Source organism: Oncorhynchus keta, chromosome 33 (assembly GCF_023373465.1).
Source record: "Oncorhynchus keta strain PuntledgeMale-10-30-2019 chromosome 33, Oket_V2, whole genome shotgun sequence".
Lineage (NCBI taxonomy): Eukaryota > Metazoa > Chordata > Actinopteri > Salmoniformes > Salmonidae > Oncorhynchus > Oncorhynchus keta.
Window position 1 is genome coordinate 6906618 of NC_068453.1, and position 22606 is coordinate 6929223.

The 22606-nt window shown below is 41.2% G+C and overlaps 1 protein-coding gene across 2 annotated transcripts in view; it reads right to left on the reverse strand.

Annotated features, from left to right (window-relative positions):
* LOC118366107 (chemokine-like protein TAFA-5) overlaps window positions 1–22606 on the reverse strand; it is a 176136-nt gene that overhangs the window by 6023 nt on the left and 147507 nt on the right. For both annotated transcript variants that reach the window (XM_035748498.2, XM_035748499.2), the window contains exons 3-4: window positions 13827–13954; window positions 2728–2928 (exon numbers count right to left, since the gene is read on the reverse strand). In XM_035748498.2, coding sequence (XP_035604391.1) covers window positions 2920–2928; window positions 13827–13954 — 137 coding nt within the window. In that variant the 3' untranslated portion in view covers window positions 2728–2919. The remainder of the gene's footprint in view (window positions 1–2727; window positions 2929–13826; window positions 13955–22606) is intronic.

A 22606-nucleotide genomic window follows, 5' to 3' on the forward strand; every position in this document is an offset into this window, starting at 1 on the left:
AGTTTGCATGGATTCACTCTGTGTGCAATAATAGTGCTTAACATGATTTTGGAATGACTACCTCATCTCTGTACCCCACACATACAATAATCTGTTAGGTCACTCAGTCAAGCAGTGAATTTAAAACACAGATTCAACCACAAAGACTAGGGAGGTTTTCCAATGCCTCGCAAAGAAGGGCACCTATTGATAAATGGCTAAAAATGGAGAGAAAAAAAAGCAGACAGTCCTTCTAAACTCAGTTGCCAGAGAGGAAGGAAAACGCTCAGGAATTTCAGCATAGGGACAATGGTGACTTTAAAAAAGTTATAGAGTGTAATGGTTGTGTTAGGAGACAACTGAGGATGGGATCAACACTAATTACGTAACTGACAGAGTGAAAAGATGAAAGCCTGTACAGAATTAAAATATTCCAAAACATGCATCCTGTTTGCAAAAAGGCACGAAAGTAATACTGCAAAAAAACATGGCAAAGCAATTAACACTTTGTATACAGAGCAAAAAAGTTAAGTTTATTATTATTATTATTATATATTATTAAGTTTGGAACAAATCCAATAGAACACATTACTAAGTACCACCTCCCAAATTTTCAAGCATAGTGGTGGCTGCATCATGTTATGGGTATGCTTGTAATCGTTAAGGACTGGGGACTAATGGAGCTAAGCACAGGCAAAATGCTAGAGGAACATCTGGTTCAGTCTACTTTATACCAGACACTGGGAGATGAATTCACCTTTTAGCAGGACAATAACCTAAAACACACGGCCAAATCTACGCTGTAGTTGCTTACTAAGAAGACAGGGAATGTTCCTGAGTGGCCAAGTTACAGTTTTGACCTAAACCTGATTTAAATTATATGGCAAGATCTGAAAATGGTTGTCTAGCAATGATCAACAACCAATTTGACAGAACTTGAAGAATTGTGAAAAGAATAATGGACAAATGTTGCACAATCCAGGTGTGGAAAGCTCTTAGAGAATTACCCAGAAAGACTCACAGCTGTAATCTCTGTCAAAGGTGCTCCTACAAAGTTTTGACTCAGGGGTGTGAAAACTTATGTAAATTCGATATTTCTGTATTTCATTATCAATACATTTCCAAAAAAAAAATTTGAAAAACGTATTTTTACTTTGTCATTATGGGGTATTGTGCGTAGATGGGTGAGTGGAAAAAAATTAATTTAATACATTTTGAATTCAGGCTGTAAAACAACAAAATGTGAAATAAGTCATGGGGTATGAATACTTTCTGAAGGCACTGTAGGTAGTCTCCTCACACTGTTTCTAACCCTGACTGTCATTAAGAATGCAGGTTGCAGATGAATAGAAATTCAAACTGTTGGATATCCTAACGTTGGCTGGATTCCAATAGGAATTACAAATCACTTTGCAAGCCAGCATAATGTGACTTGAAGGTAGGATTGCAAAATTCTTGTACATTTCCTACGTTTTCCAGAAATCCTGGTTGGAAAATTCCTGGGGAAAAAAAGGAAATGCCTCAACTATGATTTTGGAATATGAATCTTGGAACTTCGCAAACTTACTTGCAAGGTCTGATGTGGACAGTAATATATGAGATTCAGGCCACCCTGTTAGGGTAAAGGTAGGCCTCAAAATAAGGCCTTATGAGACATGTAATGTATTATCATAAAGACTTTCATTTTAATGATAATATACAGCGAGGAACTCATTTGCTGAAAGCCACAGGACTGAAAACAAAACTAATTCAACAACCACGTCTCTGTCACTAACAAATACAGTCATGGATGGCAACTCTAATCTAAAAGTACAAAGGAGGGTACCACTCCAATCACAAATGGTTGTTCCACTTTAGGAACAAATCGAAACCTTTATTTCTGAGTGTAGGTAGCATAGTAAGTTGGCTGTTTCTGCTATTCTATACAGTATCATCTCACTTACCACCTAATTGTTTATGTCTTTAAGGGTTATCAGCCCACGTAACTACAATTAGTCTGAATTTAGACATACAGTACTATCTGAGATACATATAGGATGGCTGAATCAACATAAAGAAAACATAAACGGAGACTGAGACTATCGACTGTACAGTTTGTACTTTACGAATAATATTGTGAAAAAGCACCGTCTTGCTTTACAACTGGCTTCATTCATTTAAGTTAAGTAAGATTTACTCAGAGACGTGTCTGTTTCACCAAGACATACTGGCCAGTCTATATGGTTCTGATCATATACTGTGTGTGTGTGTGTGTGTGTGTGTGTGTGTGTGTGTGTGTGTGTGTGTGTGTGTGTGTGTGTGTGTGTGTGTGTGTGTGTGTGTGTGTGTGTGTGTGTGTGTGTGTGTGTGTGTGTGTGTGTGTGTGTGTGTGTGTGTGTGGTGTCTCGTTCATTCCTCCGTGTGGATACAAGGCTCTGGGTGTAACAGTTTCAAAACAACATATAAGACATGTCAATGTAATGGTACAGAACTCAATGGCTCTTCCTAATGCTTGACACATGGATTTTTGTCGTTGTTGCAAAACGGACTCTGGGGGCCTTTGAGCTCAAGGCGTGGAGTTTCTACACTTCCATAGAAATCGAATTGCAACACTAATATGTAATATCATATTATCACCAGTGTATCTTAGTGCACACTGCAATACTATCATTCTGCCAGAATCATGAAAATAACATTGGTTAGGTTAGACGTTTTGTTTTCCCGTTATGCTTTGATGCTGATTCCTGTGTTGATGGATTCATCCTGTACCTTGCTTTGTGGATCATGCCCACCGTGGTTTAGAGTTGGTTGTGTAGGTTGTTCATGTCTGTAGTAATGGACCAGTGGTGGTGGTGGTGGTGGTTGGTGGTATGGGCTGAGGCTGTCTGTCATGGTCATCAATGCTCTCCTCCGCCATGGTACTGTCAGCGGAATGGAGGACCCACAGGGACTCCAGTCACGTCATAGAGCCTGGAGGGAAATTACAGAGGGGAGGGAGAAAGGGAGGAGGGAAGGAGTCATTTAGTAGTTTTCAAACCAGTGTTACCACAATTGACCAAAATAATTAGAGCAATATGCCCCACAGGTCAAAGGCCTACTGTGCAGCTTCCGTAAAGAAGAATACAGTAACAAAACAATCTATGTGAGATCTCTCTACAAGTCTTCCAAACCATAAAATACTTTTCAAATTGAAGGTGATGTGTGTGTGTGTGTGCGTGCGTGCGTGCGAGTGTGAGGGTATGTGCCTCTTTCAAGCTAATGGTTTGAAGCGTGCACGGCTCCATGCAGTCTCGGACTAGGGAGGGAGGCATGGCGGTGGTGGCTAATGGTTTGCAGCGGCTGAGCCTGTTTGCATGGCAGCCGGAGCATCTGTCCTCTCTGCAGTGATTCTGTTAAAGCCTCAACTGGATGTGTCCTGCACGGCATGCCAGCCATGTGTGTGTGTGTTCTGTCGTACCAGCCGGGCCCAAAGGGATCAATTACACAGCAAGGCAAGGCAGGCCGTATCGTATCAAACCCTGCACTACCAGCACCACACCGCCGGGAATCCTTCCAGTATACACAGCCTGCAGTTCTATGCAGCCTCTAATGAGTTAGCTAGGACTGGGACTGTGGATGATCCAAATCCAAGGGATGTGTTACACACTCTGTTCCACACAGTCCTACAGTAGAAATACACTCTTCGAAAAAAGAGAACACGTTTTTTTCCCCCTAAGAGGGTAGTGTGTGCGAATATAAACCAAAAAATGTATTCCCATTCAAAATGATATTTTCCCTAACCTCTAAACCTGAACCTAACTCCTAAATCTAACCCCTAACCCTGATTCTAACTCTAACCCTCATTGTAACCCTAACTCCTAAGCCTAAAAAACACACACACACACACACACACACACACACACACACACACACACACACACACACACACACACACACACACACACACACACACACACACACACACACACACACGAAGAACACTCGGAGGTAACACCCCCAGACTGTGGGATCAGGCCTCCCGAGTGGTGCAGCGGTCTAAGACAATGCGTCGCAGTGCTTGAGGCATCACAACAGACCCGGGTTCGATCTTGGGCTGGCCGCAACTGGGAGACCCATGAGTAGGCGCACAATTGGCCCAGCATCAAGCAGTGTGGCTTGGCAGGGTCTTGTTTCGGAGGATGCATGGCTCTCGATCTTTGCCTCTCCGGAGTCCGGACGGGAGTTACAGCAATGGGACAAGACTGTAACTACCAATTAGATATCATGTAATTGGGGTAAAAAACACTGCGGGATCATCCTTTCCTCACAATTGTCTCAGTCTTAACACACTGAGTCCTTCACTTCCTTGATTAGCAACCTCTCCACACCACGTCTGCTGCTGTGAAACAGCCCTGATGACAGTGTGGTGCATAATCACAGGCTTTCTCTCAGTGGATGCCACCGACACCACTCTCTATTATGTAGTTAAATACCCCAATCAGGAGCGAGCTAATGGATTCACTGATTAAATTCATCAACTGCCACTTAAGAGGCTACCCCTCAATGTATGGTACAATCAGTGTGTGTGTGTGTGTGTGTGTGTGTGTGTGTGTGTGTGTGTGTGTGTGTGTGTGTGTGTGTGTGTGTGTGTGTGTGTGTGTGTGTGTGTGTGTGTGTGTGTGTGTGTGTGTGTGTGTGTGTGTGTGTGTGTGTGTTTTTTAGTTTATTAGGATCCGCATTAACTAATGCACATGCAGCAGCTACTCTTCCTGGTGTCCACACACAATGCACTGTGGCAGTTATAGACGTGTGTGTGTGCGTGCGTGCGTGCGTGCGTGTGTGTGTGTGTGTGTGTGTGTGTGTGTACGCGTGGCTACCCCTCCATGTATGGTAGAATCAGTGTGTGAAGACGAGATGTAGCAAGTACCTTTTAGGCCGACAAAGGAAATGTGCGTCTGTGTGTTCGTGGTGTTAAATCGTTTTCACTGAGTCAGAAGGTTCAATTGAGACAAGCCTCATTCTCAATTTTTTGACTCAGTGTTTGTTCTAAATGTCTGAACAAATCTTTGAGAAATGAGTTGGATAACAAGTGAATGTTTTGGTAAAGCTTTGAGGGATAGCTTTTAGCTGAGGAAGTGTAAACATTAATGCGCATGGCTTGGATATACTGTATACTGCTTTGTTGTATTCACCTCAAGAACCACTGCATGGTGTTCCCAAAGAAGATTTCTGCCAGGAGAATTTATCACTTCCTGCAAAGATGAAATGTTCTCTTGAAAACCTCAGCCTTCTCACAAGGGTAAAAGGGTCCAGAACAATGAAAGACAATGGCCACTACCTGATGTGCTCCAATTTGAAAAAATTGTATCTGTAAGACTGATGGGTTCAAGCTTTTTCTCCTCCCTTCTTGTCTCTCTCTCTCTCTCTCTCTCTCTCTCTCTCTCTCTCTCTCTCTCTCTCTCTCTCTCTCTCTCTTCCTTTACCTTCTCCCAAACTCCTTTGAATTGTTTATCCTATTAAATTGTCAAGAAATATTGTCAGATATAACCTAAGGTGATTCTTCTCTCCATTTAACTTATTTTTCCCAGCATGCATTTGTTCCCTGTGATGAGAAAGTGTGAAATAGAGACAGTCCTCCCTGTTTTATCTGCCAGCACAATGGAGGAGACAATGTGTCTGAGAGAGACCATGGTGCTCGCCTACGGAGAGAGAGGCTCTGAGACACCCAAACAAGAGAGAGAGAGAGAAAACTGTTCGAATGGTGGAGAGGACAGCGAGACCTTCCGAGAGAGAGAGCAATAAGCAATTTAGCTTAAATACATTTTGTTGAAAGAAGGTTTCAAGGATGACTGCTGAAACTAATATTATATCACCATCAGAGAGATGTCTCTGAAATGCAGTTAACCATGTTAGACATTAGCGTTTATCTCTGCTGCCGTGTGTGAGAAATACACATTTAAATCCTCCGTGGGGGTATTGGGGTAGGTAAGGTACTTAGTGATTGCTAAATTGGACTTTCATTGCATCATGAATACGTAGGTCTTATGGTTAAAAACAACATTGAAAATCAGGTGTCTGTTAAACATTTTTGTTATATTTCAGACTTCTGTGACTCTATATATGCCATAATACAGATTTCTATACTTCTGTTTCAAAGTAGATTTGTTTAAGACTACCAATAATCACTCTGTGTGACCCTGATTTAGTCCACTGATGGACAAGTTACTTTACCCTACATTTACATGAAGAGGGGCAGAGTCTGGGAGAGAGTGATTGGCATAGCCTTTTTTCTATTTTTCTATGCTCTGCAGATGACAAACTGCTCTGCAGATGACAAAATGGCATTTCGGATTAACCATCAACATCCACACACACTGTGAACCACAAAAAGCCTCTTGGCCTCAGAAAGGATCAGAATAGGCCACCAGTATCAAACCAAACAAAAATGATGCATCAATGAGATGGTGGGATTTGAAGAAAAGTCATAGATTTTACCACATGATTTACATTTTTTAAAGCCTTAAATTGGCAGGCCTCAAGGGAATTGAGTCACTGTGTACTGTAAGCTTGGTCAAAAGCCCCAGTGCCTTGTCTGTCCATGTTCACAACCAGCACCTCGGAAAGTGACTGTACATGTCAGACAGACAGACAGACAGACAGACAGACAGACAGACAGACAGACAGACAGACAGACAGACAGACAGGCAGGCAGGCAGGCAGGCAGGCAGGCAGGCAGGCAGGCAGGCAGGCAGACAGACAGACAGACAGACAGACAGACAGACAGACAGACAGACAGACAGACAGACAGACAGACAGGCAGGCAGGCAGGCAGGCAGGCAGACAGACAGACAGACAGACAGACAGACCCTAGCCAACTATGGCCTCTGACCGTCCATTTGACGTACAATATGGAGCAGCCATGAATACCTGACATCTCTCAGCCTCTCAGAGCCAACATCAACACAGGATGACAAACAGCCTTCTAACTTGGTTCGAAATAGACTCACCCAACCTTCTCTCTATACCTCACATCTGTCATACACAACAGACATATAGCTCGGGAATTCTCTGTGTGTTAATGTCTACAGTATGCAATGCTATAAGATGTTTGTGGGGCTCAACTTGCCATATAGGGTAAGAGAGAGACTCGATAATGAACTGTATCAATTGGATTTAACTCTTTGAAAATGATACACGGATATGAGTCACGGCATTGGCGTGACTCGGCGCATCTCTTCAGTAGAAGGAGTAAACAAGTTGGACTCAGTTGATGACTTAAATATGACAGATTAATTCATGATGAGGCCTACGCTGGTCAGAGTTCACGAAGGGCGGGTGGGGAGGCAAATTGGGGAGAGAGAGACAGCTGCGTAACCAATGTGCCCAAATGAACAGTATTAAATTACTAATGAGTGGAGGCAGGATAGTGTTTGCGACACGGGGAGAGACGGAAGCGACGTTGGGTGTGTGCACTGTAAAACTTTTGCCTGTAAATTTACAGCATTAAACTGGCAGCATACATGCCAGCTATTTTACTGTAACTGCATGGGATTGGTGCAAGCAGGTTGGCTGCTAGGTAATGTTTTTTCATATCACAGCATATCAAATATACACAGTATATATACACTAGTTTGGGGTCACTTAGAAATGTAATTGCTTTTGGAAAAAAAGCAAATTTTTTGTCCATTAAAATGACCTCAAATTTATCAGAAATACAGTGTTGACTATGTTAATGTTGTAAATGACTATTGTAGCTGAAAACGGCAGATTTTTTAATGGGATATCCACTAACACGTTGTGTTAGCTAATCCAAGTTTATCATTTTAAAAGGCTAATTGATCATTAGAAAACCCTTTTGCAATAATGTTAGCACAGTTGAAAACTGTTGTGCTGATTTTAAGAGGCAATAAAACTGGCCTTCTTTAGACTAGTTGAGTATCTGGAGCATCAGCATTTGTGGGTTCGATTATAGGCTCAAAATGGCGAGCAACAAAGACCTTTCTTCTGAAACTCGTCAGTCTATTCTTGTTCTGAGAAATGAAGGCTATCTCATGCCAGAAATTGCCAAGAAACTGAAGATCTCATACGGTATGTACTACTCTCTTCACAGAACAGAGCAAACTGGCCCTAACCAGAATAGAAAGAGGAGTGGGAGGCCCCGGTGCACAACTGAGCAAGAGTACAAGTACATTAGAGTGTGTAGTTTAAGAAACAGATGCCTCACAAGTCCTCAACTGGGAGCTCCATCAAATAGTACCTGCAAAACACCAGTCTCAACATTAACAGTGAAGAGACGAGTACAGAATGCTTTTCTTGAAAAAAAACAAGGACATTTGTAAGTGGCCCCAAACTTTTGAACGGTAGTGTATATACACTGTACATCAAATATGTATGAATAACACTTCTAGAGGCTTTAACAAAGGCTTCCAAATTTGCAGTGTCTACAAGAGCAAAACATAGCAAGTACTCAACCATTGAAGGTTTGAGGCTTATTGACACTCCTATCTGTCCCCACATTTTGTTGTTTGAAAGCTATTAACACATATTAGTTAAATTGGTACAGTACTCACACTCATAGGTGTAGCCTCTAAAAAGGCATGCCTCAAAATATGTTAATGACCCAAAAAAACAATACCATGCAACCACTTGAGGTCAAAAGTTTTTTTGTGATCCAGAAGTACAGTACACTGTAAATCCCAAGGCATTTTTAAGTCAAATATTTATAGTAGGTTGTAATCAAAGTCAATGACATTACTACCAAAAGGTTTTTGTGGTACTGACTCAAAACTAAATGAGAATTCACACCAAATAAATGTTTTAAAGATATAATGACACATTTTTAATAACTTGCTCTACTGCAGGTGGATTTTTTGGGAATTGTTTTTAATAAATGTGTTTTTGCATGTACAGTTGAAGTCAGAAGTTTACATACACCTTAGCCAAATACATTTAAACTCAGCTTTTCACAATTACTGACATTTAATCCTAGTAAGAATTCCCTGACTTACTAGGATCACCACTTTATTTAATGAATATGAAATGAAATGTCAGAATAATAGTAGAGAGAATTATTTATTTCAGCTTTTACTTCTTTCATCTCATTCCCAGTGGATCAGAAGTTTACATACACTCAATTAGTATTTGGCAGCATTGCCTTTACATTTTTTAACTTGGGTCAAATGTTTTCGGGTAGCCTTCCACAAGCTTCCCACAATAAGTTGGGTGAATTTTGACCCATTCCTCCTGAAGGAGATGGTGTAACTGAGTCAGGGTTGTAGGCCTCCTTGCTTGCACACACTTTTTCAGTTCTGCCCACAAATGTTCGATAGGTTTGAGGTCAGGGCTTTGTGATGGCCACTCCATTACCTTAACTTTGTTGTCCTTAAGCCATTTTGCCACAACTTTGGAAGTATGCTTGGTGTCATTGTCCATTTAGAAGACCCATTTGCGACCAAGCTTTAACTTCCTGACTGATGTCTTGAGATGTTGCTTCAATATATCCACATAATTTTCCATCTTCATGATGCCATCTATTTTGTGAAGTGCATCAGTCCCTCATGCAGCAAAGCACCCCCACAACATGATGCTGCCACCCCCGTGCTTCACGGTTGGCATGGTGTTCATCGGCTTGCAAGCCTCGTCCTTTTTCCTCCAAACATAACGATGGTCATTATGGCCGAACAATTCTATTTTTGTTTCATCAGATGCAGTTGCAAAACGCAGTCTGGCTTTTTTATGGAGGTTTTGGAGCTGCGGCTTCTTTCTTGCTCAACGGCCTTTCAGGTTATGTCGATATAGGACTTGTTTTACTGTGGATATAGATACTTTTGTAACTGTTTCTTCCAGCATCTTCACAAGGTCCTTTGCTATTGTTCTGGAATTGATTTGCACTTTTCGCACCAAAGTATGTTTATCTCTAGGAGCCAGAACGCGTCTCCTTCCTGAGCGGTATGACGGCTGCGTGGTCCCATTGGGTTTATTCTTGCGTACTATTGCTTGTGCAGATGAACGTGGTACCCTCAGGCATTTGGAAATTGCTCCCAAGGATGAACCAGACTTGTGGAGGTCTACAATTATTTTTCTGAGGTCTTTAAAAAAATGTATTTCACCAATATTTTACCAGAAAAGCTTGTTGAGAACAAGATTACAACTGCGACCTGGCCAAGATAAAGCAAAGCAGTGCGACAAAAACAACAACACAGAGTTACATATGAAATAAACAAGCATACAGTAAATAACACAATAGGAAAAATAATAAAGTCTTTATACAGTGTGTGCAAATGGCATGAGGAGGGAAGGCAATAAATAGGCCATAGTAGCAAAGTAATTCAAATTTAGTAAATGAACACTGGAGTGATAGATGAGCAGATGGTGATGTGCAAGTAGAAATACTAGTGTGCAAAAGAGCATAAAAGTACATTAAAACAATATGGGGATGAGGTAGATAGATTGGGTGGGATATTTACAGATGGGCTAGCTGCAGCGATTGGTTAGCTGCTCAGACAGCTGATGTTTAAAGTTAGTGAGGGAAATATAAGTCTCCAGCTTTTTGCGATTTTTGCAATTCGTTCCAGTCATTGGCAGCAGAGCACTGGAAGGAAAGGCGGCCAAAGGAAGTGTTGGCTTTGGGGATGACCAGTGAAATATACCTGCTGGAGTGCATGATGGGTGGGTGTTGTTAATGTGACCAGTGAGCCTAGATAAGGCAGAGCTTTACCTAGCATAGCCTTATAGATGACCTGGAGGCAGTGTGTCTGGCGACGAATATGTAGCGAGGGCCAGCCGACTAGAGCACACAGGTCGCAGTGGTGGGTGGTATGAGGGGTTTTGGTGACAAACGGATGGCACTGTGATAGACTGCATCCAGTTTGCTGCATAGAGTATTGGAAGCTATTTTGTAAATGACATCACCGAAGTCGAGGATCGGTAGGATAGTCAATTTTACGAGATATGTTTGGCGGCGTGAGTAAAGGAGGCTTTGTTGCAAAATAGGAAGCCAATTCTAGATTTAATTTTGGATTGGAGATGTTTAATATGAGTCTGGAAGGAGAGTTTACAGTCTAGCCAGACACCTAGGTATTTGTAGTTGTCCACATATTCTAAGTCAGAGCCGTCCAGAGTAGTGATGCTAGTCGGACGGGCGGGTGCGGGCAGCGAACGGTTGAAAAGCATGCAATTGGTTTTACTAGAATTTAAGAGCAGTTGGAGGCCACGGAAGGAGTGTTGTATGGCATTGAAGCTCGTTTGGAGTTTAATTAGTACAGTGTCTAATTAAGGGCCAAATATATACAGAATGGTGTCTTCTGTGTAGAGGTGGATCACATGCAGCAAGAGCAAGAGGTAGATGAGGGAATCAAATGCAGCAAGAGCAACATTGTTGATATATACAGAGAAAAGTGTCAGCCCGGGAATTGAACCCTGTGGTACCCCCATAGAGACTACCAGAGGTCCAGACAACATGCCCTCCGATTTAACACACGACTCTGACTGAGAAGTAGTTGGTGAACCAGGCGAGGCAGTCATTTGAGAAACCAAGCCTGTTGAGTTTGCTGATAAGAATACGAGTCAATGAAGACGGCTGCACTGTACTGTCTTTTGACGATGGAGGTTATGATATCGTTTAGTACCTTGAGCGTGGCTGAGGTGCACCCGTGACCAGCTCACACAGCGGATAAGGTGCGGTGGGATTCGAAATGGTCAGTGATCTGTTTATTATTATTTATTTACCCCTTTTTCTCCCCAATTTCATGCTATCCAATTGTTAGTAGTTACTGTCCTGTCTCATCGCTACAAATCCCGTACGGGCCCAGGAGAGACAAAGGTCGAGAGACTTGCGTCCTCCGAAACACAACCCAACCAAGCCGCACTGCTTCTTAACACAGTGCGCATCCAACCCGGAAGCCAGACGCACCAATGTGCCAGAGGAAACACCGTACACCAAGCGAGGATATCCCTACCAGCCAAACCCTCCCTAACCCGGACAACGCTAGGCCAATTGTGCGTGGCCCCATGGACCTCCCGGTCGCGGCCGGCTTCAACAGAGCCTGGGCTCGAACCCAGAGTCTCTGCAGTGCCTTAGACCACTGCGCCACCCGGGAGGCCAGAGATATGTTCATTAACTTGGCTTTCAAAGACTTTAGAAAGACAGGGCAGAATGGATAAAGGTCTAAAACAGTTTGGGACTAGAGTGTCTTGGCTGATTTCTTTTGATATTCCCATGATATCAAGCAAAGAGGCACTGAGGTTGAAGGTAGGCCTTTAAATACATCCACAGGGACACCTCCAATTGACTCAAATGATGGCAATTAGCCTATCAGAAGCTTCTAAAGCCAAGACATCATTTTCTGGAATTTTCAAGTTGTGTAAAGGCACAGTCAACTTAGTGCATGTAAACTTCTGACCCACTGGAATTGTGATAAAAGCGAGTTATAAGTGAAATAATCTGTCTGTAAACAATTGTTGGAAAAATGACTTGTGTCATGCACAAAGCGGATGTCGTAACCAACTATAGTTTGTTAACAAGAAATTTGTGGAGTGGTTGAAGAACGAGTTTTAATGACTCCAACCTAAGTGTATGTAAACTTCCGACCGATTTTCTTGTAAAAAATAGTAAAAATACAGAAAAACACTTGAATGAGTAGATGTGTCCAAACTTTTGACTGATACAGTATATCTTTTTTTAAACTAAAATTGGCTGATTTTCATTCGTCTCACCTGACAGCATGCGGTTGGTGCGAAACTGAACATTTAAATCTACAGTAGGCAAAGCTATTACTGTACAGAAATACAGTATGTCAGAGTAATTTTTACAGGAGGTGTCACATTCGTCGTATTGATGAGACCAAGAAGCAGCGTGATATGAATACATACTTCTTTTAATAAAGAAGAAACACTAAACAAAATGAACGTGACGCTATTTAAACCGAGTGCTGACAGGCAACTACACATAGACAATAACCCACATAACCAAAAATGGAAAACGGTAACCTAAATAGGATCCCCAATCAAAGACAATGACAAACAGCTGCCTCTGATTGGGAACCAATTCAGGCCACCATAGACCTACATTTACCTAGACATACCAAAACCCCATAGATATACAAAACCCCTAGACAATACTAAAACACACATACCCACCCTCGTCACACCCTGACCTGACCAAAATAATACAGAAGACATAGATAACTAAGGTCAGGTCGTGACAGGAGGCTTCCAATTACAGTTAACAACTGTATTTCTCACCATTTTACACATAATGGAGTGCAATCTAGAGCATTAATTCTGTAAAACATATTTAAGGTATTTTATTGTGCATTCAACAGTGTTTTACTGTTGTCGTTTAGTGTGTGCATGAGTGAAGCAAGGGAGAGAGGTTGCTTTCTCTCCCCAAAATACCTGCCCTTGAAGACTGCAACCGCTCCAGTCATTAGCTTTATTAAGAGTTAACCTTAATTCAAACTAATTAGGAGCGATGAACAGGTAAACAAACCACTGTGTTGTAGGAGGGAAGGGAGAAGCAGGAGGGAGGGGAGAAGCATTTTAGGTACGCCTGCTTAGGTGTACCTGGCTGAGGTTGGATTCATTAATATGAGCATTCTGCTGTCTGCTGCCAGCTAGTGTAGCTAACGCTGGGATGGAACTGTGGAACTGTCGGGAGCCACCTCTGACATGGGAGCCAAGTCATGGCTTGTGGTGTTGTGTAGTGAGTGAGTGAGAAAGGGTTCACACTGGGTTAAGGCTACACATTGGTGGTTGATGGAATTAGAATGACTACAATTGACATTCCTATTCAAGTTAACATTCTGGTAATTCTAATTCCAAGAAGTGACCCCCATTATGTGCTTTCAAACATAGTGATAATGAATATACATTCTGTAAATAAGACTCACCGTAGTGGTTTTGACTCTGCCTCCTGGTTGTGTACAAGTCCATCCAGATTTATTGATTAACAGGTCACAGCCCTCATCGTCCAGACATGGGACCATCTCACACCACTGTTTGGTCCGGACGATACTAGCTGTGGAGTGAGGGAGGGAGAAAGAGAGATGACGAGAGATAAGGAGGAGAATGGAAAGGGAGAAATAGAGAGACATGGTTAACCTCATTTCGGAGGGGTCAAAACACACAACTCTCAGTGTTTAAAACAATAAGCATGTATTTACATTATTTTCAGATGCTATTTTGGTTCTCAATTGATTGAGGCACTAAAAATAGTTGCCTTCTGGATATATTGCAAGAGTCCATGATCTACCAAATAGTTAGCACACAGAGCCAGAGTACTATCAAATATTCTGGTTTACTGAAATCCGCCAGACTCACTCACCCTACAGATGTAGATCTTAATTTGATCACCATGTTTCAGGATAACTTTCCTGCAGTGTATTTGAGGTTAAAAAAAGGCTCCTGAAGTTTGTAATTTCCACATAAAAATTTCAGACTTGAAAAATGTATCAACTCCTACAAAAATCCCCAGAAAGTATAATCCACATAATAATTAAAATGTCCTGTTGCTGCAGGATTATTTTCCTACTTCAGCAAACTGGCTCAAATTAAGATCCTACATTTGTACATCCAAAATAGTATCATTGATTAGCCACAGAAATGTATGCTTTTTCTACATCAGCCTTGTCTGTGGTTGTCTGAGTTTGTGATGAGTTTGTGATGATGCACTTCTGAAACGTGTACAAGGGCAGAAAAGTATACTTATCCTTATCCAGCTTGACTGTGGACGAATCAACAGATACAGTACGGACTAATAATAAACACTTCTTCTGAAACTAACCAAACTGGTTGTTAAATCCCAGAGTTTTGTATTTGAGGTAGGCTCTTTGACGTAGGGACTCATCATAAGCAAAAGTCTCATTTTAAAAAGTAGGACACAGTATTCCCACACCTGCACGCCTTCAGACAAATGGCACCCTCAACTAGCCTTCAGAGAGAGAGAGAGTTAGAGAGAGAGAGTTAGAGAGAGAGTTAGAGAGGGAAATAGAGAGATAGACATCTATAGAGAGAGAGATTTATTTTCCATCTGCAAATGAGAGTGTGAAACAATGGGAGACGAACGAAAGAGGGTGAATTGTTGCAACAAATGATATTGCCATATTCTGTCATGACACCTATGATATTCAGATCTAGTAATAAACCATATGCAAGAAAGATACATATGTTTTGATCCATTCCCAGCAAATTGGCCAGTGTTAATGTTTTTCAATTTAACATTTATAGTGTTGATTCAAGTGTTAAATTAATACTCAGTGGTATAAATGAACCCTGGTGTTGGTGTTACTAACCTGGTAATAACCAGTGTTGAGTGTGAGAGTGTGATTGTTTCAGCATTCCCTCCCCCGTATGCCCCCCTAGGCATAACTACAATAACACAACTCCTGCAGCTCTGTCGCACGCTGGGTATGTACATAGTCAATGGTAGGCTTCGTGGGGACCTCTATGGTAGGTACACCTATAGCTCATCTCCTGTCAGTAGAACTGTTGACTACTTTATCACTGACCTCAACCCAGACTCTCTCAGAGCGTTCACAGTCAGACCACTGACACCTCCATCAGATCACAGCAAAATCCCTGTCTACTTGAACAGAGAAATACTCAATCATGAGGCATCAAAGCCAAAGGAACGGAATCATTTTAAGAAATCCTATAGATGGAAGGAAACCTATCAAAAACCTATTAGGCAACAACAAATTCAATCCCTTTTAGACAACTCCCTGGACAAAACGTTCCACTGTAATAGTGAATGTGTACTGTAAACTTTGCAGTAAAAACCTAAGCAGTATATTTGGTCTCTCAGCTTCCCTATCAAAACTAAAATATTCAAAACAGAAAACCGAAGAAAATTAACAAAAATTACAAATGGTTTGAGGAATAATGCAAGAACCTAAGAAAGATATTGAGAAACCTATCTAACCAAAAACATAGAGACCCAAAGTAATGGCTCTCATTGGTGGTAGAATGAGTGGACCAAAGCGCAGAGTGGAAACTATTCATGATTATTTATTCCAAAAAAACACTCAAATAAAATAACAAAGTCAAAAAATGAAAGTGCATAGTTCTGTCGGGCACTAAACAGAAAACAAGATCCCACAAACTCAGGTGGAAAACAGGCTGCCTAAGTATGACTCCCAATCAGAGACAACAACAGACAGCTGCATCTGATTCGGAACCACACTCGGCCAAAAACAAAGAGATAGAAAACATAGAATTTCCCACCCGAGTCACACCCTGACCTAACCAAACATAGAGAATAATAAGGATCTCCAAGGTCAGGGCGTGACACCCATAAAATCTGAGCTACGCCTTCACTATGGTGAATGACTAAAACAGTACAGAAATACATTACTGAAAAAGAAAGAACAGCACGTCAAAAATCAGCTCAATATAATTGAAGAATCCATAGACTCTAACAGCTTCTGGGAAAATTGGAGAACACTAAACAAACAACAACACAAAGAGTTATCTATCTAAAACGAAAATGTATGGGTAAACCACTTCTCCAATCTTTTTGGCCTATAACAAAGAAAAAAACAGCAAAAACATATACAAGATCAAATATAAATCTTAGAATCAACTATTAAAGACTACCAGAACCCACTGGATTCTCCAATTACATTGAATGAACTACAGGACAAAATACAAACTCTCAACCCAAAATGGCCTGAGCTGTTGATGGTATCCTCAATGATGGTATTCTCAAAATCCTCTACCACAAATTCCATTTGGCTGTAGTTAAACTCTTTAACATCATCCTTAGCTCTGGCATCTTCCCCAATATTTGGAACCAAGGACTGATCACCCCAATCGACAAAAGTGGAGAAAAATTTGGCCCCAATAACTACCGTAGGATATGCATCAACAGCAATCTTGGGAAAATTCTCTGCATTATCATTAACAGCAGACTCTTACATTTCTTCAGTGAAAACAATGTACTGAGCAAATATCAAAGTGTCTTTTTACCAAATTATCATATACAGACCACGTATTCCCCCTGCACACCCTAATTGATGATCGTGGACTTCAGGAAAGAGCAGAGGGAGCACTCCCCTATCCACATTGACGAGACAGTAGTGGAGAAGGTGGAAAATGTAAGTTCCTCAGCTTACACATCACGGACACACTGAACAGTTTGATACAGATAGCGTGGTGAAGAAGGAGCAACAGCACCTCTTCAACATCAGGAGGCTGAAGAAACTTGGCTTGTCACCTAAAGCCCTCACAAACTTTTACAGATGCACAATTGAGAGCATCCTGTCGGGCTGTATCACCGCCTGGAAAGGCAACTGCACCGTCCTCACACGCAAGGCTCTCCAGAGGGTAGTGGGGTCTGCACAATGCTTCACCAGGGACAAACTACCTGCCCTCCAGGATGCCTACAGCACCCGATGTCACAGGAAGGTCACTGCCTGTTCACCCCACTATCATCTAGTAGGCGAGGTCAGTACAGGTGCATCAAAGCTGGGACCGAGAGACTGAAGAACAGCTTCTATCTCAAGGCCAACAGACTGTTAAACAGCCATCACTAACACCGAGAGGCTGCTGCCAACATACAGACTCAAATCACTGGCCATTTAATAAATGGATTTAATAAAGGTATCACTAGTCAATTTAAATAATGCCACTTTAATAATGTTTACATACTCTACATTACTCATCTCATATGTATATACTGTATTTTATGCCATCTGTTGCATATTGCCTATGCACGGTCATCACGCATCCTTATACATATTCCATCCCCTTACATTGTGTGTATAAGGTAGTCATTGTGTATTTGTTAGATTACCTGTTGAATATTACTGCGGAACTAGAAGCGCAAGCATTTTGCTACACTCGCATTAACATCTGCTAACCATGTGTATGTGACCAATAACATTTGATTGGCAGTCTTCTCATGCTTTGATGATTTCAAAAAAGCTTTTCAACTCATATTGGCATAAGGATCTGCTATATAAATTGATGGAAAGTGGTGCTTGGGGAAAAACATATGACATTATGAAATCCATGTACACAAACTACAAGTTTGTGGTTAAAATAGTCAAAAAACATACACATTTCTTTCCACAGAGCCGTGGGGTGAGACAGGGATGCAGCTTAAGCCCCACGCTCTTCAACATATACATCAACGAATTGGCGAGGGCACTAGAACAGACTGCAGCACCTGGCCTCACCCTAGTAGAATCTGAAGTCAAATGTCTACTGTTTGTGGATTATCTGGTGCTTCTGTCCCCAACCAAGGAGGACCTACAGCAGCACCTAGATCCTTTGCACAAATTCTGTCAGACCTTTGCCCTGACAAAAATAATGGTTTTCTAAAAAAGGTCCAGTTGCCAGGACCACATATACAAATTCCATCTAGACACCGTTTTGACCTAGACTACTCACAAAAAACTATACATACCTTGGCCTAAACATCAGCGCCACAGGTAAATTCCACAAAGATTCTAACATAAAATTCGACATACCAATTAGGATCTGACAAAAAATACTTGAATCAGTTATAGAACCCATTGCCCTTTATGGTTGTTAGGTCTGGGGTCCGCTCACAAACCAAGACTTCACAAAATGGGACAAACACCAAATTGAGACTCTGCATGCAGAATTCTGCAAAAATATCCTCTGTGTACAATGTAAAACACCAAATAATGCATGCAGAGCAGAATTAAGCCAATATCAAAAAAACTGAAAAGAGCCGTTAAAATCTCTACAACCTAAAAGGAAGCAATTTTCAAACCTTCCATAACTAAGCCATCACCTACAGAGAGATTAGCCTTGAGAAGAGTCCCCTAAGCAAGCTGGTCCTGGAGCTCTGTTCCCAAACACAAAAGACCCCACAGAGCCCCAGAACTGCAACACAATTAGACCCAACCAAATAATGAGAGCATAGCCTTGCTATTGTGAAAGGTTGTACTAGGCATACCTTGCTCTCAAGAGAAGACAGGCTATGTGCACACTGCCCACAAAATGAGGTGGAAGGTGAGCTGCACTTCCTAAACTCCTGCCAAATGAATGACCATATTAGAGACACATATTTCCCTCAGATTACACAGATCCACAAAGAATTTGAAAACAAATACAACTTTTAAATACCATAGTCTGCCATCACAGCAGCTATATTTGTGACCTGTATGCCACAAGAAAAGGGCAACCAGTGAAGAACAAACACCATTGTAAATCTATTTTCCCTTTTGTACTTGAACTATTTGCACATATGACATTTGAAATGTCTTCATTCTGTGTAATGTTTACTGTCATTTTTGGGGGGGTTTATTTCACTTTATTATCCTCTTCACTTGCTTTGGCAATGTTAACATATGCTTCCCATGCCAACAAAGCCCTTAAATTGAAATGTAATAGAAATTGAGAGAGAGAGAGAGAGAGAGAGAGAGAGAGAGAGAGAGAGAGAGAGAGAGAGAGAGAGAGAGAGAGAGAGAGAGAATTGATGCATTTTCAATGTTGCTTTGTGTATCACCAAATTAGCTTGAGATGATTTCACTGCAACACAGCTCACCACATCCAAAGTGCTTGACATAGGCTTTTCAAAAAGCTGTCTGTCAAATATAAGCTCCCTGCCCGCTCAGACTGTAATTTGAAACATCCTGGTAGTTAGTCATGAGAGAAAAATACATTTTCAGAATGACTGTTTAGGACCTTTAACACTGTCAGTGTTGCTTTAACACTGGAGAATTTGCTGTCTGACTGTAACTTACAGAGGTCACCTTGAATTTCTATTAGAATCTAGCATAGATCATAGAAGCAGTTCCCTCCTATTCATGAGACTAGATAAAAAACAAATGTACTCTTAGAAAAAACATGTTCTGTGAAGAATTACAATAATGAATGTCAGGCTAAGATTAAACAACATTGCGAAACACTCACGATTCCCATTGCCGCATTCTGCAATCAATTGAATGAATGTTTTACATCTGAATTGTTCCATTGCAACCACACTGTAGCTATTTGTATCAACACAAACAACACTTGAACCCAACACAGCAACCAAATCAGGAGTGTCGTAACATAACACGCCTTCAGACAAAAGGCCTAATCAGTCCTAATTGTGTATCTAATGGAGAAACGTTGAGCACTAGTAATCAATGCTCAATGGGATCCGCTTCAGGCCTGTATTCACATTGCGTCATGTCTCTTTCTCTCCCTGTGCTGTGGTTGTTCACACAATGACCACACAAGAGCACTCAATTATGCCCCTTGACAGGCTTCTCTTGCTTTACATTCACATCCATGCGCGCTCGTTCACACATACTCACTCAAACTCTACATTTTTTTTAAAAATTGGACCTTTATTTAAATAGACAAGTCAGTTAAGCACAAAATCTTATTTACATTGAGGGCCAACACCGGCCAAACCCGGACGACGCTGGGCCAATTGTGTGCCGCCCAATCATGGCCTGTTGTGATACAGCCTGGATTCGAACCAGAGAGTCTGTAGTGACGCCTCCAGCAGTGACGCCTCCGCTGCGCAACTCAGGAGCCCAACATTTAGGGCCCCCGCCAGCCGCTAGCAGTCATAGACAGATAAATCTATCCCATACAAAACACTGAGGCGCAGTTCATGATGGATACGTTTCAGGAGAAAAAGTAATCGAGCTCAGCCCTTGGAGGAAAGAAAAGAGAAAGAGAGAAAAAAATGAAAAATGTCCATTCACTGCAGGTGAAATGGGAAACCTGTTGGGAGTCTTTCTCAAGGACTCGCCAAGACAGACGACCCTCAATTGATAAAGACATGCTGTGGAGTCTGACGTGTGTCCTAAATGGCAACCTATTCCCTATACATTGCACTACTTTTGATCAGAGCCCTGTGGAAAAGGATTCCATTTGTGACACTGACGTTGGTACTGTTGACTAAACCAATTCCATACAAATTTGCACAACCGTGGCATTCAAACGAGGCTGTACGTTAAATTGTGACGTGTCATGATGTAACGTACAGCACGCATAATGCCACTCATCCTGTGTCGTGCAGCCTCTCTTCTCTCGCAGACTAAAACAATAAAGAGATATGGTAAGGGGGATACATAGTCAATTGTACAACTGAATATGCATTCATTTTTTTGCGTCATCACTGCAAGCCATCATGACTCTCCAAAGCCGTGACAGCCGCTGTTTACTTCTGAAAGATAACTTTAGCGCCGCCATAAAAACCTGATTCAAATTCGACACAAACCTTCAAATAGGTATTTAATGACACATTACATAAACTCTTTGTGCTGTTTTATTTAAATTTTAGAGGCGATAAGTTTGACAGATCGGATGGAAAAAGACGTTTCCCCACACAACCTACAGTGGGGCAAAAAATTATTTAGTCAGCCACCAATTGTGCAAGTTCTCCCACTTCAAAGAGGAGAGAGGCCTGTAATTTTCATCATAGGTACACTTCAACTATGACAGACAAAATGAAAAAAAAAATCCAGAAAATCACAATATAGGATTTTTCATTAATTTATTTGCAAATGATGGTGGAAAATAAGTATTTGGTCAATAACAAAAGTTTATCTCAATACTTTGTTATATACCCTTTGTTGGCAATGACAGAGGTCAAATGTTTTCTGTAAGTCTTCACAAGGTTTTCACACACTGTTGATGGTATTTTGGCCCATTCCTCCATGCAGATCTCCTCTAGAGCAGTGATGTTTTGGGGCTGTTGCTGGGCAACACGGGCTTTCAATATATATATCGCGGTGAAGAGAATGTCGTGTTTCATAGTTTACAACCAATGTCTGTTCACTTGGGCGGGGCCTCTGAGTGAGCAGAGTTTACTCTTATGACAAACCGTTCTCTCATTAAGAAGCTAAAATTACATTTAATCTTTTCACAAGTAGTTTCAGATTTAAACATTTAAATTGCACAACAATTCCATGTGAATCTAGAATGTGTGGACTTTCCAAGATACAGTTTATGTCGTCCTATCATCAGCCATAATGTCTCAGACGCCAACTGATCTGACATCAGAATTCATTAAGTACCAACGCATATTTTCAACTGGTTGGATTACCGAAATATGGTTCCGTTTCCCACCTTTTGATGTTACCAGACTCTCTATGTTAGCAAAGGGATTTTCAACAGTTATGTCGGTAGAGTAGAGAGAGGAAAAAGGGGAAAGGTATTTATGGGGATTGTTAACCTCCCCCAACAGGCCAATGTCATGACACCTGTTAGACTATTTTTCCTTCTTTCTGTCTATAGTGGGCTACCAGCAGTATTGGCCTATACAATATACCATGTAATCAGTGTTTTATTTTTATTTATAATTATTTATTTCAAAACACACAAGGAAGGGGTCACATTAAAGTATTAGAACAGGAAGGACAAACAATACAGCATCAAGACACTATCAAACAATACAGCATCAAGACACTATCAAACAATACAGCATCAAGACACTATCAAACAATACAGCATCAAGACACTATCAAACAATACAGCATCAAGACACTATCAAACAATACAGCATCAAGACACTATCAAACAATACAGCATCAAGACACTATCAAACAATACAGCATCAAGACACTATCAAACAATACAGCATCAAGACACTATCAAACAATACAGCATCAAGACACTATCAAACAATACAGCATCAAGACACTATCAAACAATACAGCATCAAGACACTATCAAACAATACAGCATCAAGACACTA